Here is a 15,858-nt window from a genome sequence, read left to right as displayed (position 1 = left end):
CAGTGCTTATTAAATTGACTATTAAATTGACATGGTGTCATTTTTCCTAAAGGTAGCCTTAACAATTTTATAACTGGAGTGGTTTGCAACAAACTAGGCTACAAAACATGTCATTTGAATTTCATTGAGGGAGATAGGCCTATCTGGCTATGTGGCTCATCTTGTCAGGTGCGGTACCTGACGCTTCAGTAAAGCAGCCACTCCTTTAACTCTGCCCAACATTAAAGGTTGTATCAGCGATTTCAGGCACAAAAAAGGCCCAAACATAAATTATCAAATTCATCTAATCTTTCCTAACTAAAGTATCTATCAATCTTTGAAAAAACATAGGCTAATTTACAAAGACATTGTGCCACACTGAAAGCTAAATATTTTGTCACTAGCAATTTACATCTGCCCTCTGTCAAACACAATTGCATTTTCAGCTCTGAACAAAACCGTTCATGTTCAAACAAACATTTTGTTTCATTCATCCTTTCTGGCTGACCGGGACATATAAAGCAGGAATGGGGAACGAGAGACTGAAACGTTCAAAGCAATTATGCCGGAATTGTTTCAAGGCAAACACTGAAGTGTAGCTTAATGCAGATAGTGGTCTGTAAATCATTTTCTTTCCATAAAAACGCTCGATGTTGCAATGTTTAGGTTTAGGCCTGTTTCATTTTTTGAGCATTCGAGTTATGATTGCATAGCACACCAATTCAAAAATATGTGTTTTCTGTCAGCTACGTGTCCAGCTACTGGCCTTTAAATGAACAGAATATCAAACAGTTTTCAGTAGCCTACCACTGTTGCAGATATCACATAGGTATCCCTTACATGTTTGTACATTGTTGCATATTCCAACATAAGGAAGCAGTTGCGAAACTTCTAACTCCCTGTCTTAAACCAACGTGATAGCAGCTTCAAACAAGCGGCAGCAGCCATCGTTGATGTTTTTTTTTTTAAAAAACCCTGGCTTCTTCAGGGTGCTCTATTGTCATCGTGTAAACCCCGCCTCAAGGGTTCTGATTGGTGCCTAGATCTAGGAAAATTGGAAATTGGCTAGAATGGATTCTTGGCCAGACGGACTTTGGTTGTGGCTAGATGGGATACAGCTAACAACGGAAGTCACGTAACAGATAATGAAATCTCCAGTGAAATCTCCATAGAAATAAACATTATCAGGACAGGAAGTAACCTAACCCTAATCCTAACCCTAACCCTTAGCTGTATCCCTTCTAGACACCACCACGGACTTTCAGAGCGAATCTCGAATTTGGCGGAAGTACGTCTGGGTTTTTCCCAGGCTAATCACAGAGGCTAGCTAGTGTTTTTTACTGCCATTGACGCCGTTACTGTGTAACGTAGGTAGCGGTAGCTTTTGCAATTGCCATAGGCCATATAGTGTAGCCTAGCCTGGAAGCGAACCAAGCCATCCTGTAATAGGCAGGCAATTTCACAAATGCGTTTAAACTTTGGAATAGGCTACATCACCTCTACTGGGCTTATAAACCGACCCAAATAAAGTTTTACCCATTATCATTTAACATTGTTAGGCCATGTTACATCATACATGCAGGTGTCTGCTTTTGGCCATGCTGTGTTGCATACATGGAATCAGTTCCGGAGTGGGCCGTGGCTTATTTGCATTTAAGGCCCATGCAGAAACAGCCTATTCTGAAAGGGACTGAAACTGGCATGAATGGAGCTGCTGATAATGTGTAATATGAGAGGAATTTTGCATAAACAGCTTCAGGTTTTGTGCAACCCATAGCAGTAGCGGCTCCTGGGTTGAAAAATAGGCGGGGCAGAGTCTGAAGAGCGAGTTTAGCCACATCTGCGGTGTCCCGCCAGCGGGGGGTATTCTGTGAAGTAGATTTATCCTGTCATTCACTGGGTGCTTGACAAGTATAATCATTGTTGTTTTTTATGTGCTTTAATTATTACTTTTAAACACTTTAAACACTACACACTAAACTATTGCCCTTTTATGTTTTATGTACTATATTACCTTATGTGTTTTATGTTTTCTTTTGTATTCTTTACTTTTTAAACTATTCTTTGACTATTGCCCTTCTATGCTTTTATTGTCTATTTCTGTTTGCTTGTGTTTATGTAAAGCACATTGAATGACCTCTGTGTATGAAATGCGCTATATAAATAAAGTTGACTTGACTTGACTTAACAACTCCATGTATTTCATTGTCCCCATGGTTAATAAATGAACCCATTGTCCTCATGGTAATGATACAATTTTAAAAAAATTGTGTAACGTGACGCATCTTTTCCAAGCTTGTTGCCTACTACCAGCCAGGGATGAACTTGCTTAAACATTCTGTTAAAGGTGAGCTCGCTGACAGAGTAGGCCTAGTAGAAAACATTTTTTTTAAGATGGAAAAGCAAACAAAGAATGTTTTGACATCTGTTAACATTCTGATAAAGCATTGAATTTGATGAATATGTTTTATATTATCATGTTTTGGCGCTGCCCCCTTAGGTGGCATCACTACAGTGTCAAAGTCAGTCACCTTTTTGCATCACAATCGATTTAGGTTGAAACCAGCCTTGATGTTGCAAATCCACACAATGCTCTGGTAAAGTACAGATACCGGAAATGCTACTATACTTATGGATTTGTACTTTGTTACTTCCCATCTCTGGTAGCATGAGCACCATTTAGAATAATTACTGATACTCCTTTTAACCCATTCTCATTCAATCACAGCACTTAATCTATTGGTTCGTGTTCACCAATATAAATGTATTTCTGACAAAGAACTGCAAATAGGAAGAGTAGTTTTCCCTGAGGCTGTGACACTGCTGAACCTGTGACACCTCTGACTGTCAAGTTTAGAGATGTCATGTGACTTCTGTTCAAGTATGTGAGCCTAATTCCATTTACATTAAATGATTTGCATGAGCTGGCTGGGTGGTTACTGAAGTCCCTCACTTCCTTGAGCAGTTTACAAGGTAGACATAGTAATAACCTACAAAGTCTTTGACATGTTTGTCCTGGTATCTATTCTTATATTTATTAGTTTTATGCAAAGTGCAGCTTTATGATCCATACTGCTTGTTTTCGAAGCTTGTTTATATTTTATTATTCTTAAAGCCATTAGTCTATTACAAGTGTATCATAAGTTGCTGATACAGTATTTGTGATCTTGTATGGGGTATGACAGATAATGCCTATGCAATGGCTTTATGAACTAGATGTACCGCAGAGCGGTACAAAATATGACCGCGGCCCAGTCCAGCACATTTTTTCCACAAAAATAAATCACGCTGAAAGGCCTATATGATTCTAACTGTCTCACTAAATTGCATTAGCCACACTCATTTCACATGTAAAATTAATTTTATACAACCCCACCCCCATCTTGCCTGTTCATAATTCTGAGAAATTCTTGAATTGTGTGCATGTGTGCGTGTACACGTTTATGTTTATGTGTGTGGGTGTGTGTGTGTGCGTGCGTGCTTGTGTGTTTGCCTGCGTATGTGTGTTTGTGCATGTGCATGCATGCGTACATATGTCTACTGTGTGAGTATGTGTCATACGTATGATTACTGTGAATGTATGTGTGTGCGTGTGTATCTGTTTATGCACATGTGTGCACATGGAATAGGTTAACATGACCCCTGGAGGCAAACATACGGAAAAAATTGGTCATCCTAGGCCCTATGGTTCTCAAGATATTCACAGAAAACTGTGTCTGCCCTACCCTCCTTTCGGGGGGTCCAGTACAGCGGGGGGGCTACAGATCAAAACGAAAAACGACGGTTCCATGCTATCCATGTGGGGTTACATGCCCACCAAGTTTCATGTACCCCGGTTTTCAGTGTCCCGGGAATCCTTGTTGGTGTACGGTCATTAAATGTACACATAAATTATTTTATTGTAAGGCCCCCCATGAACGAAAGTTCACAAAACTTGGCATACATTCGGAGGGTGTCATAATGATCCTACACTTTCAATTTCATGCAGTTTTGACCATGTCAGCCAGAGATATTGTGATGAAAACACCTAAGTTTTTGCTTTTTCATTTTTAACTAGGTGGCGCTATACATGAAATAAGTGGTAATGGGATGGGTTGACATGCCCCCTTAAGACCAACATACAAAAAAAAGGTGGACCTCCTAGGCCCTACGGTTCTCGAGATATTCACAGAAAACTGTCTCCGGCCACCTACAGGCCAGTTGGTGTATAGTAACATAAATTAATTTATTGTGTGGCCCCCCATGAACGGAATTCCACGAAACTTGGCGTGCATTCAGAGGGTCTCATAATGATCCTACACTTCCAATTTCGTGCAGTTTTGACTATGTCAGCTCACAGATACCTGCGATTACAACACCTCATTTTTACTTTTTTGTGTTTAACTAGGTGGCGCTATACATGAAATGAGTGGTTATGGAATTGGTTGACATGGCCCCTTGAGATCAACATACAAAAAAAAAATGGTCCTCCTAAACCTTACGGTTCTCGAGATATTCACAGAAAACTGTGTCTGCCCTACCCTCCTTTCGGGGGGGTGCAGTCCAGCGGGGAGGCTACAGATCAAAACGAAAAACGATGGTTCCATGCTATCCATATGGGGTTACATGCCTACCAAGTTTCGTCTACCCCGGTCTTTCAGTGTCCCGGGAATCATTGACGGAAATTTGGACATGCGAAAAAGAAAAAAAAAAAATCTGACTAAACCTATATGACCGCCGCTTCGCTGCGCGGCGGTCATAATGAGATGATGTTTTGCCCTTTATAATTATTATTTATTGGGGTGAGATTAAATTAGTGGAAGTACAAAGTAGGTCATTTTCCATGCATAAATATTTTCCAGAGACATGACCTTTCACTGCCCTATACTGTTTGTTTGGAAGTCTTACAATGCTGCAGCACAGCTGTAACTGGTTATTTGTTTCTGTACAATCTGTACAGAGACGAGACAGTGTGCAGTGATAGAGATCTGTACAGAGACGAGACAGTGTGCAGTGATAGAGATATGTACAGAGACGAGACAGTGTGTAGTGATAGAGATCTGTACAGAGACGAGACAGTGTGTAGTGATGGAGATCTGTACAGAGACGAGACAGTGTGTAGTGATAGAGATCTGTTGCTGCTGAACACTGACAGTAAAGGAGCTACCGGTAATAAATAGAAATGGTCTGGTACGCAGTCACCACTGTGTGTTTAAACACATTTATAAAGACCAAACTGTTATCTAGCCAACCTTGGTTTTGTTCGTTCCTGAGTAATAATACCCATTTCACTGTTCCAGATGCCTGTCAGGTATGGTATAAATGTTATGAAAGATACAACATAGCTGCCACTCTGCAGAGGTTATCATATGTCCCTCACACTTTGGAGGACACTTTGCACCGGGTGCACGACAGGGCCTGAAGTCTTTTTCAAACTCACAATGCAAATTGACCAGTAGAAAAACGAAAAACAGTAGAACTCCCTCCCCCAACCCCTTCGTGCCTGTCCTTCTCTTCCTTTCTTCCAAGCACACCTCAAGACCTTTCTGTTTAATGATCACTTCTCCACATCCAACACATAGTTCCTACAGATAACTTGTCTTTGTTGTATTGTTTGTTTGTTTGTTTGTTATTGTATTTCCCTGCCTTTGTCTCTGTTGTATTGTTTGTTTGTTTGTTATTGTGTTTCCCTGCCTTCCTACTTTGTAAAGCGACCTTGGGTTTGAGAAAGGCACTATATAAAATAAACTTATTATTATTATTATATTATAGTAGGTGTCGCTGTTGTATCTGTTTTCAAATGGAACCCTAATTGTGTGGTCTCAAATGTTTGCTTTCTTTCTACTGCAGGTGACCTATGTATATGTATTATCAGTTACAAAATAACAAGAAAAAACTACAAGATTAATGATGGCATTATAAATGTAAAAGAAGCTTTATGATGCATTGTGATATTTCTAACTGTTAGGCCTTATTAGAGTTGGATGTCTCGAGACCGGTCTTGGTCTCGAGACCGGTCTCGAGACCACTTTTACGTGGTCTCGGTCTTGTCACAGTCTCGACCGTCTTTGGTCTTGGTCTTGTCTTGGTCTCGGATCCCTCGGTCTTGTCTTGGTCTCATTGTCTTGGTCTTGCGGTCTCGGGTCGACATAGTGGTCGGCAACAGATTTGCAACAAATATGTCCATGATACAAAACATAACATTCGATAATGCAACATTAAATTATTTCGCCTTTCACGCCCTTCAAATGCAACCTTTCAAATGCAACCAATCAATGACATACATGTATTTTGTTGTGATTAAGAAACTGGCGCTCATCCAATCAAAAGACGCAAGTGTAGCCAGCGCGAAACGTTAAGTTTACGTCGTAGCTGTCAGTCTCAGTCAGACCTAGTAATAATAATGTCAGCGAATTCCGCCATCATTAAATTTGCATTCACGGAACATAAAGAAATTTGCAGTCCAGGGGCAAGAAAGAAGCATTCTGCAAAATGCAAGTTTTGCAAAGTCTCTCTCTCATCATTGTCATGCAATTGCTATAGCCTACATAGTTTATCTCACCCAGTCTACGAAAACATTTACAGTGAGTGAGCTCACAGTCACACACATTCATGACATGCTCTGTCTCTGCATTGTTCTGTCTGTAGTTGAAATAATACCTTCTTAAATTTAATTTAAACTGGGACTGAACCTCTTACCCCAGCAGGGCTCACGCAATGGGCGTGAGACACACGCAATTCAACAAGTTCACACGCTCACACACCACACCTTGCATTTCTCACGCAGAAATATTACTAGGGATGTCAAGGTATCTGCATAATTAGTAGAGGAGGCGCAGGGATACGAGAGGATTTCTCGCAGGGTTCAGAACTAGCGCACCAGCAAAATCAAAAAAATAAATAGCCACCGACATCCAATCAAAAAATAGTAGGCTATTCGTTGTATCCGGGTAAAATTCCAAAATAGCACATCCCCTCCCTACAACCACGTTATGCTTGTGTGGGGTTACACGTTTAAGATTTCAAAACTGCACCAACATTCTTTTTATTCAGAAATTCAACTGTCTGTCATTTGGTAAACCAGCCTACTTATGGTACTTTACAGGGTGTGTAAATCAAGCCTTTTCACGAACATTTGGCCTAGCCTACTTTATGGCAAAATTATTTCTTATCTATAAACTAAACTAAACTGTCGGTCATTAAGAAAACCTAATGATTGTGTCGTTATAGCTTTGTGTAAGACATCAGCAACGTTCATTTTACACGACCAATCACTCTCGTGGCTGCCTGCACTTTCCCTGTCGTCACGGCTGCAACTTTCGCACTCGTTTGTGCTTTTTAGCGCCGTGTTCATCAGGTCCCGGGACACCCATCTGATCCTCCATGGACCATGTCAACAATGAATGAAAATTAGCTTATTATTAACGAGTGTTATCAATTTGAGCGAGTATGCTACACATAGGCCTACATTTTTTTCTAAACATACAGGACTGCTGCAGACAATGACCTGCCAACCACCATAATGTATAATGAACTTGCTGTCCTCGGTTTCAGCATGCACATGCTTAGTCTAATGATTCAGTAACAATATAGGCTACTCAAGTGAATAAAGCAATTAGCCTAATAAATAAAATATTTGTCTCACTCAGTACATATAGGCCTACATCTCGTAAATTGGTGAGCCATAGAATATCCCAGCGTCACGATTATTATATTTCAAGATTCCAATCTATCCCACCTAAATATGAAAAGTTATTTCTACTGACATGCTTCCTGGTGACATAAAAAAACAAATGGTTTCCCTTGATAAGGCTGACATAAGAGACATAGGCTATGCATTATACTTTCCCAGACAAAAACAAGATATAGGATGTATAGATTACAATGACAAATTCAAGGTCTCAAAGGGTTAATGCTTCTTTCCAATTTTATTTTATAATTAGTGAGTGCACCCCCCCCCCCCAATCTCACTCCAAGCTGAGCTCAAAACTTGAGAACCCTGCCCCAGTATGCTGCTCTTATTCAATTGATGCAAGTTATGGTGTAACACCAGAGACTTTCTAATGTGGAGACACAGCACTCAAAAAATCCTCCATAGAAATGCATGGGGCTAGTTTGCAACGCCAATATGGCCGTTGTCTACACATATCCCACCCCTTCCTCGCCAAAATGTCGACATGTGTATACATTGAGCCAATCATGTGGTGTGAGTTGACTACTTTGAGCCAATTATGTGCTGTGTTGTGCAGACATTGTGCCAATCATGTGTTGTGAACTCGACACTGGAGCACGGTTGGTGTGGTGAAGCCTTGCGCACGCGCATTTCTGCTGAAGAGGATGCCCGAAGAGTACCCAAAAAGCGTTGCAATATGGCCACCGAGTGGAGGGACTTGCCTAAAAGGACTTTGGTAACACTAGCTCGCTAGCTGTTTTTTTTTTTTTTTTTTGGTCTCGGTCTTGGTCTCGGTCTCGTCTCGACTTTGCCTTGGTCTTGACTCAGTCTGTCTTGGCCTTGGTCTCGTCTTGGTCTCGGTCTTGATACCCTCTGGTCTTGGTAGTGTCTTGGTCTCGGTTTAGGCGGTCTTGACTACAAGTCTAGGCCTTATATAATACCACTTCATCAGTGCAGTAATGTCTATGTTTACATAGTTGCACAGTACACACACATGCAGTATAACAGTCATTATGGGGCACTTATAGCCTTTCAGAATCTGTTTAAAACACTTTATGGACACTGAGGTTAAGTCTTGTCAATGTTTTTTTACAACAGCGATTCCCAAACTGTGGTACACGAGCTGCCACTAGGGGGTACGCGAGATGAAAAGGGCAATGGCGGAAAGGAGTTAAAAATGATTAATTAATTAATAATCTAATTAATTCATAAATAATACAGAATTTCGAATCAGGTTATAATGATATGGAAACGTGAAATTAAAGGAAATAATTTGTAAACTCTATAATAGGGTATGTTTTTATTAAAAAATACTATGCTACACATAATAGGCTACACGTGATTTCCTGCGGGCAGCCAGAATATCTGGCGCGTTAGTTTCGTTGAAGTATAGGCTAGGTAGAAGGCTGTGTAAACATGGAAAACTGGCTAAAAACAGGGACACTGTCCAAAAGGCCTAATTAAAGCGATCGAAGAGGAGAAGCGAGAGAAACAGAGCAGGACACAGGTATCGATGGGATGGGGGCAGACTAATGAAGGTGGAGATGGAGCGCAGGGGGATAAAAGAAAGAACGAGACAGAAAAGACTGCGCGAAGAAAACGAAAGTATGATAAGGCATATAGCCCTAGGCTTCACGTGGATTGGGAGGCAGACTGCCCAAAGCCACAGTGCGTGGTCTGCAGTGAGATGCTACCTAACCATTCTAATGTGGTTCTCCACACTGTTTTTTTTAACGTGAGAGCTCATAGACCAGTTGCACATTTTGATTATGTTATCATGTAGGGCGGCTAATTAAACAACGATGCCTGGAATGCGTCAATAGAATGTGTTACTTTTTTATGTGTTGGATGGTGGGGGTACACGAGCCGAGTCAGGATGTAGAAGGTGGTCCGCGGGTAAAAAAGTTTGGGAACCGCTGCTTTACAATATACTGTACTGTGCAATTATTAGACAAACACTTGTAGGTTTTGCCTGTGTGTACATGTGTGCATATTTTAACTTTTTAATTTAAAGTTCATTTGTTTAATTTAAATGTTTAACTGAGCAGTCACAATAGCTTGTCAGCCAATACATTCCCTTCAGAAAAAATCTGGCATGTTCTTCAGGATCAGTTTAAGTTCATGTAAGCAGCCGCAACATTTGTTTTCTTGTTCTCCACTCTCACACTTGTGGCAGCTATGAAAGCAAACAAGTAGACCTTCATATTCCATTTCTATTGTCTTTAGTCCAAGTGCAAGAATGTGTATGATTCCCAGTTCAGTTATTGTTTTGTGTCCTTCAGGATGGAGTTTATCTTTCTGTTGCTACACGGTCGGAAACCACAGGCACACTACCTCATCCTTCTCCTCTCTGAGTGTTCTCTCATTACCACAGCACTTTCTGTTGTGTATCCAATAGTCATAAGTAGCTGTTGCAAGTGAATCATCCTTGTGTGGGGCGTAACATAATGCCTATGCAATATATTGAATGAGATGTAGAGTAATGTTTTTGCAATTTATTGATTTATTGGGGTGCAATGATTAATGAAGGTACATAGGTCGTTTCAATTAATTTATGCATAATTATTTCCAGAGACATGAAATGCAGTATAACATATAATCACATTCAAAGTGATTCACAATGAATAATGCTGAAAATAAATGTGATGCTCATAGTACAGTATGCCATAGGCCATAATGTCATAGTTCACTTTCTGGATCTGTGTACAAGCATGGACAACATCTCCTGAAGCACGAGTTTCCCTGTTGTCTCCTGATCTCGTCCTGCATTCTTCTCTGTCCTTCCACTCTCCTTCTTTCCTCTTCTTCCCTCCTTCTTTCCTCTTCATCCCTTCTCCTTTCATCCTCCTGTCGTTTTCTGTCCTCGTCCTGTCGTCTTCTGTCCTCCTCTTTTCTCCTTCTGTCTTCTTCTCGTCTTCTTTCATCTTCGTACCTCCTTTTCTCCTCCTCTTTTCGTATCTCTTCCTGCCGTCTCCACTCCTCCTCCTGTCTTCTTCTCTCCTCCTCCTTTTTCCTCTCCTCCTCCTGTCTCTTTCTCTCCTCCTCTTCTTTGATCATTCTCTGAGCCTCCTTGTACATGTTGTTGGTGTAAAACTCTCCTATATTTACCTGAAGCATGTTGTCAATCTTCTCCAGAAGATGTCGTACCTGTTCGCTGTTACTTCTATCACTGTTGTTGAATGGCAGATACCTTCCTCCGCAGCTATTGTAAATCCTATTAAGACTCTCATGCTTTAAGCAATCCTCCACAGTAATACCTTTCAGCTGATCTACATGAGTGAACAATATAATCGTGTAACGTGACGCGTCTTTTCCAAAGTTGTCCTGGATCCACTTTACGGCATTTTCTTCCTCTTCTGTGAATCTCACTCCCAGTCTGATCACCAGCAGGAACACGTGGGGTCCAGGGAGGGACAGCTTGATGCAGTTGGCCATCAGTTTCCTCATCTGCTCCTCCGTCTTGTTCCTGTCACAGATTCCCGGCGTGTCGATCACGGCAACGTCTCTGTCCTCCACTTCCCCGTCGTGTTTCTCACACACGTCAGTCACGTGACTGGGTAGAGCGTTGCTTTCAAAAGCATTTCTTCCCAGGATGGTGTTTCCTGTTGCACTTTTTCCTGATCCAGTCTTCCCCACCAGCACGATCCTCCTGTGCAAAGGCAATGCTCCTAGAATTCAGTCATAAACGCAAATAAATGTCACTGTCATTTATAGAGTGCATTTAAAACAACTGCAGTTGACCAAAGTGCTGACACTGTCTGCTACTGAGGTATTTACAGAAATCAAGTGAAGTTAATAACTTCTTTAAAGACCTGGGTGCTCCATTGCTTCTAAACAATATATCCAAAATGCTTCCCTTTGGTTAAAATTTTGGATTATATTGCCACTCCTTGCTAACAGTTTAAAGGCACCATGAACGAAATTTGCTGTTTGTGATGTTATGGGGTATTGTGTCATCAAAATGATATTGGAAACGTTATACAAAAACTGTTACTGGGTGCCTTAAACATGTTAAATGTATTTATTGTACAGCCCCCAATGGACGGAAGTCCCTGAACTGAACCCTCAGGGACCAATAACTTGCCCCAGTGTTTAGATGTCCCGGGAATCGTTGACAAAAAAAAATCAGAAAGTCAACAGAAAAAAAAAACAAAAAAAAACTGAGAACTCCTACATGATGCACTAGCGGTGATAATAATGATAATAGATTGGTGAGCGTTCTGGAGCACAGTAATACGCTTTGGTGGAGGTTAGTAATGTTCCCCCTACAATGTGTTGTTGTTGCTGTGTGTTAGAACTGACCTCTGGTTTCATTTGCTGCCATCACTTGGTGATTACAATCACAAGACTTTCAGTTGGAATCTGCGTGAAGAACACACTACTATTCAAAAACTAAATAAACAAAAGACTGGCTATCAATGTGACACAGTCTTTACCAATGCAGAAATAATCAACTCACAATAGCCATTTCATTACAAATCTCCACCTTCCAATTTCATCCAGGAAGAATCAAACATCATCTGTCTGTTTAATTGCGCTTAGACTGGCCTTGGTGTCGTGAGTTTTTAGAGGGGGTGGTTTTCCGCGTGATCAATTAGGACTAGCATTTAAAGTGGTTATTGTGCTGGAGCGTCAGCGGAGGCGTCAGCGCTCGTGTGCAGCCATCCTCGTGTCAAGACTTACTCGTGTCAAGACTAATCGAGTCTACCTGCGACGAGTCCACCGAGCAAGGACACAAGCAAGGCACCTCTCAGATAAGTTTCACTCTTGTCTCACCTTGTCTTGTTAGCTGACAATCCTTCTAATAATGTGCCTTCAACATATCCCTGTATCCGGTCACGTTAATAAGCGTACTGGTGTTGAAAGGCAACAATCAGTTCAGCAGGCTTGTCCTACTTTTTCTGTAGGGTTGTGGAATTGCCAATCTGCAGTGAATAAAGCGGACTTCATTCCTGCTCTGGCCTCACAGTTATCGCTTCAATTGCTTGCGCTTACAGAGACGTGGATTAAGCCGGAGAATACTGCCACGCCTGCAGCGTTGTCGACCAGTTATGCTTTTTCGCATACCAGTCGTTCGTCTGGTAGAGGAGGCGGGACAGGCTTTCTCGTCTCTGATGATTGGAGGTTTACACAGTTGCTGCCTGCTCAGGTCCACAACTCGTTTGAATATCATGCCATCATGATAACTGAACCATACAAATTATACTTGGTGGTTATTTATCGCCCTCCAGGACAACTTGGGAACTTTGTGAACGAGTTGGACATTCTACTGTCTGCTATTCCAATGGATGCATGCCCATTATTAATCCTTGGCGATTTTAATATTCATTTGGATAACTCGTCTGCAATTGACTTCCTGTCCTTACTCTCCTCATTTAATATCACACGTGTCCACAGTCCTCCTACTCACAAGGCTGGTAAAGATCTTGATTTAATTCTGGTACGTAACTGTAATACAGACAAGGTTTTGGTTAATCCATTACATGTATCGGATCATCACTTTATCAGATTCTCTGTGTGTCTCCTGGATAACCCAGCAGCTCCTCCTCCGATAATTTCGTTCCGGCGTAATCTCAGAAGCCTCTCAAGTGACCATTTTGCAACATTAGTAACATCTGCTTTACCTACTCCTAGCTCATTCTTGACACTTGAGGTTAATGACGCTACAGAGACTCTCTGCTCTACACTGGCATCTTGTCTGAATGCAGCATGTCCTCTTTCCTCAAGACCTACTCGTTCTAAACCTCGCCATCCATGGCTGACGAACAGTATAGTCTCAGTACGAAAGGAACTTAGAGCTGCTGAGAGGAAATGGCGTAAATCCAGAGATGGAAATGATCTTAGTAACTACCAGTCTTTGCTGTCATCCTTTTCATCCACTGTTACACTTGCAAAAAAGGCATTCTATCAAAGCAAGATTGAGAGCGCCACTGACAGTAGACAACTTTTTTTCTACTTTCAAATCTCTCCTCAATCCTCCACCACCACCATCAACTACTTCACTGTCAGCAAATGACTTTGCAACATTTTTCACTGAAAAAGTTGCTAAAATAAGTGCTCAGTTTGATGCTCCTATAAGGAGGGCTTTGCCTTGTGTTAGTATGACCCCATCATTTGACTCTTTTTCTCCTCTTGATGAGGAAGCAGTCTCTCAATTGCTTCAGCGATGTCGTCCAACAACATGCCCATTAGATCCTGTCCCGTCCACTCTTCTACAGTCTATCTCACCCGCTGTTCTACCAGCAGTCACACATGTATTTAATGCTTCACTCAGTTCTGGAATAGTTCCTTATTCTTTTAAACAGGCTAGGGTTACACCTCTGCTAAAGAAAAGTACACTTAATCCAACTGAGGTGAAGAACTACAGACCTGTCTCCCTTCTTCCTTTCTTGTCAAAGGTTTTGGAGAAAGTGGTCTTCAAGCAAGTTTGTGACTTTCTTCATCAGAATAATCTACTAGACCCTATGCAGTCTGGTTTCAAGAGTGGTCATTCTACTGAAACTGCTCTTCTGTCTGTGACTGAAGCATTGAGAGAAGCTAAGTCCTCTGCTCAGTCATCAGTATTAATTCTACTAGATTTATCTGCAGCCTTTGATACTGTTAACCATGACATTCTCCTATCTATACTATCTGAACTGGGAATTTCTGGAAAAGCTCTTGACTGGTTTGAATCTTACCTTAAAGGGCGTTCTTTCAATGTGTCTTGGCAGGGACAAGTATCTAAGTCTCATGCCCTCACCACAGGTGTGCCTCAGGGATCAGTATTAGGACCCTTGCTTTTCTCTATTTACACCACTTCCTTAGGTGATACCATTCGCTTCCATGGATTTGACTATCACTGTTATGCAGACGACACTCAACTTTACCTGTCTTTCCCACCCGATGACTCTAGTGTTTCCCACCGGATTTCTGCATGCCTTAAGGATATTTCAGCCTGGATGAAAGATCGCCACCTTCAGCTTAATCTCTCAAAAACAGAGTTTTTGGTGTTTCCAGCTAAAACAGCTATTCCCCAACAGATTAACATCCAGCTTGACTCAACTTCACTGACCCCAACTAGATCGGCACGAAACTTGGGCGTTGTAATTGATGACCGACTTAACTTCTCTGAGCATATAGCTTCTATTGCAAAATCATGCCGGTTTATGCTTTACAACATTAGGAAGATCAGACCTTATCTGACACAAGATTCCACACAACTTCTTGTTCAGACCATGGTCATCTCTAAGCTGGACTATTGTAATTCACTATTAGCTGGCTTACCCGCTTGTGTAACAAGATCATTACAGCTGATTCAAAATGCTGGAGCACGCCTGGTCTTCAATCAGCCAAAGAGGACACATGTAACTCCTCTCCTAGTTACTCTCCATTGGCTCCCTATAGTAGCCAGAATTAAATTTAAATCTCTCACTTTGGCCTATAGGACACTAACTAGATCTGCTCCTAGTTATTTTAATTCAATAATCAAGCCTTACATCCCCAACCGCCCACTGCGGTCTTCTGGTGAGCGTATGTTGTGTCGACCAGTCATAAAAACTGGGTCTAATTCCAGACTCTTTTCTTCAGTGGTTCCATGTTGGTGGAATGAACTGCCCAGTGGTCTCCGTTCCTGTGGTAGTTTTGGGTCGTTTAAGAGGGGTCTAAAGACATTCCTATTCAACATATACTTAGTTGTTTAAGCGCTTATGTGTTATGGTTTATATAATGTTGTTTTATTTTAATTGGGCTGTTAATTAATTTGACATTATTGTTTATTATTGATATTCTCCTTAATGTAGTCTTAGCATGTTATTGTTTTTATATTATTGATTGAATTGACATTATTGTTTTATTATTGCCTTTCCCCTTTTTTATATTGCTTTTTCATTAGGCTATTGATTGAATTGATATTATTGTGTACTACAACTATTCTCCTTACTATATTTGACCTAGATTTTAATCTGTTCCCTGTTCATTTTTAAATATTATTATGTTGTTTTGTATTTATATGTCGCTTTGGACAAAGGCGTCTGCTAAATCCATAACCATAACCATAACCATAACCATCATGTGAAATCAACTATTCGCCTTGTTCACCCGGTGGCCAGAGCGAGGCTACAGGGTACACTTGCCATTGCACCTCAGTCCAGCACTCCGTTTGTAAACTGCCAAAAAAAGGCTCACCGAAAAAGAAGGGTTTGCTGGCCTGCCAGGAGACATTCACCGTTTCCCAAAGTCAAGGATGGGTC

The 15,858-nt window shown here is 41.2% G+C and overlaps 2 protein-coding genes across 2 annotated transcripts in view; one reads left to right on the top strand and one right to left on the bottom strand.

Annotated features, from left to right (window-relative positions):
- Positions 1-15,858, top strand: part of LOC143117816 (GTPase IMAP family member 8-like) — a 344,603-nt gene that overhangs the window by 3,451 nt on the left and 325,294 nt on the right. The window lies entirely within an intron of this gene.
- On the bottom strand, positions 10,310-11,954 carry LOC143117365 (GTPase IMAP family member 9-like). The gene is made up of 2 exons (XM_076279093.1): positions 11,933-11,954; positions 10,310-11,298 (listed from the first exon to the last, which is right to left on the bottom strand). Exons 1-2 carry the CDS (start codon positions 11,952-11,954, stop codon positions 10,310-10,312), a joined length of 1,011 nt encoding a protein of 336 aa, XP_076135208.1.

Source organism: Alosa pseudoharengus, unplaced genomic scaffold, assembly GCF_046254945.1.
Source record: "Alosa pseudoharengus isolate Yale_2024_CS ecotype anadromous, Long Island Sound unplaced genomic scaffold, YU_APseudo_1.1 YU_APseudo_1.1_scf_1, whole genome shotgun sequence".
In the NCBI taxonomy this organism is placed as follows: Eukaryota; Metazoa; Chordata; class Actinopteri; order Clupeiformes; family Clupeidae; genus Alosa; species Alosa pseudoharengus.
The sequence above is the reverse complement of the archived record's forward strand: the minus strand, read 5'-3'. Positions and strand labels throughout refer to the sequence as shown.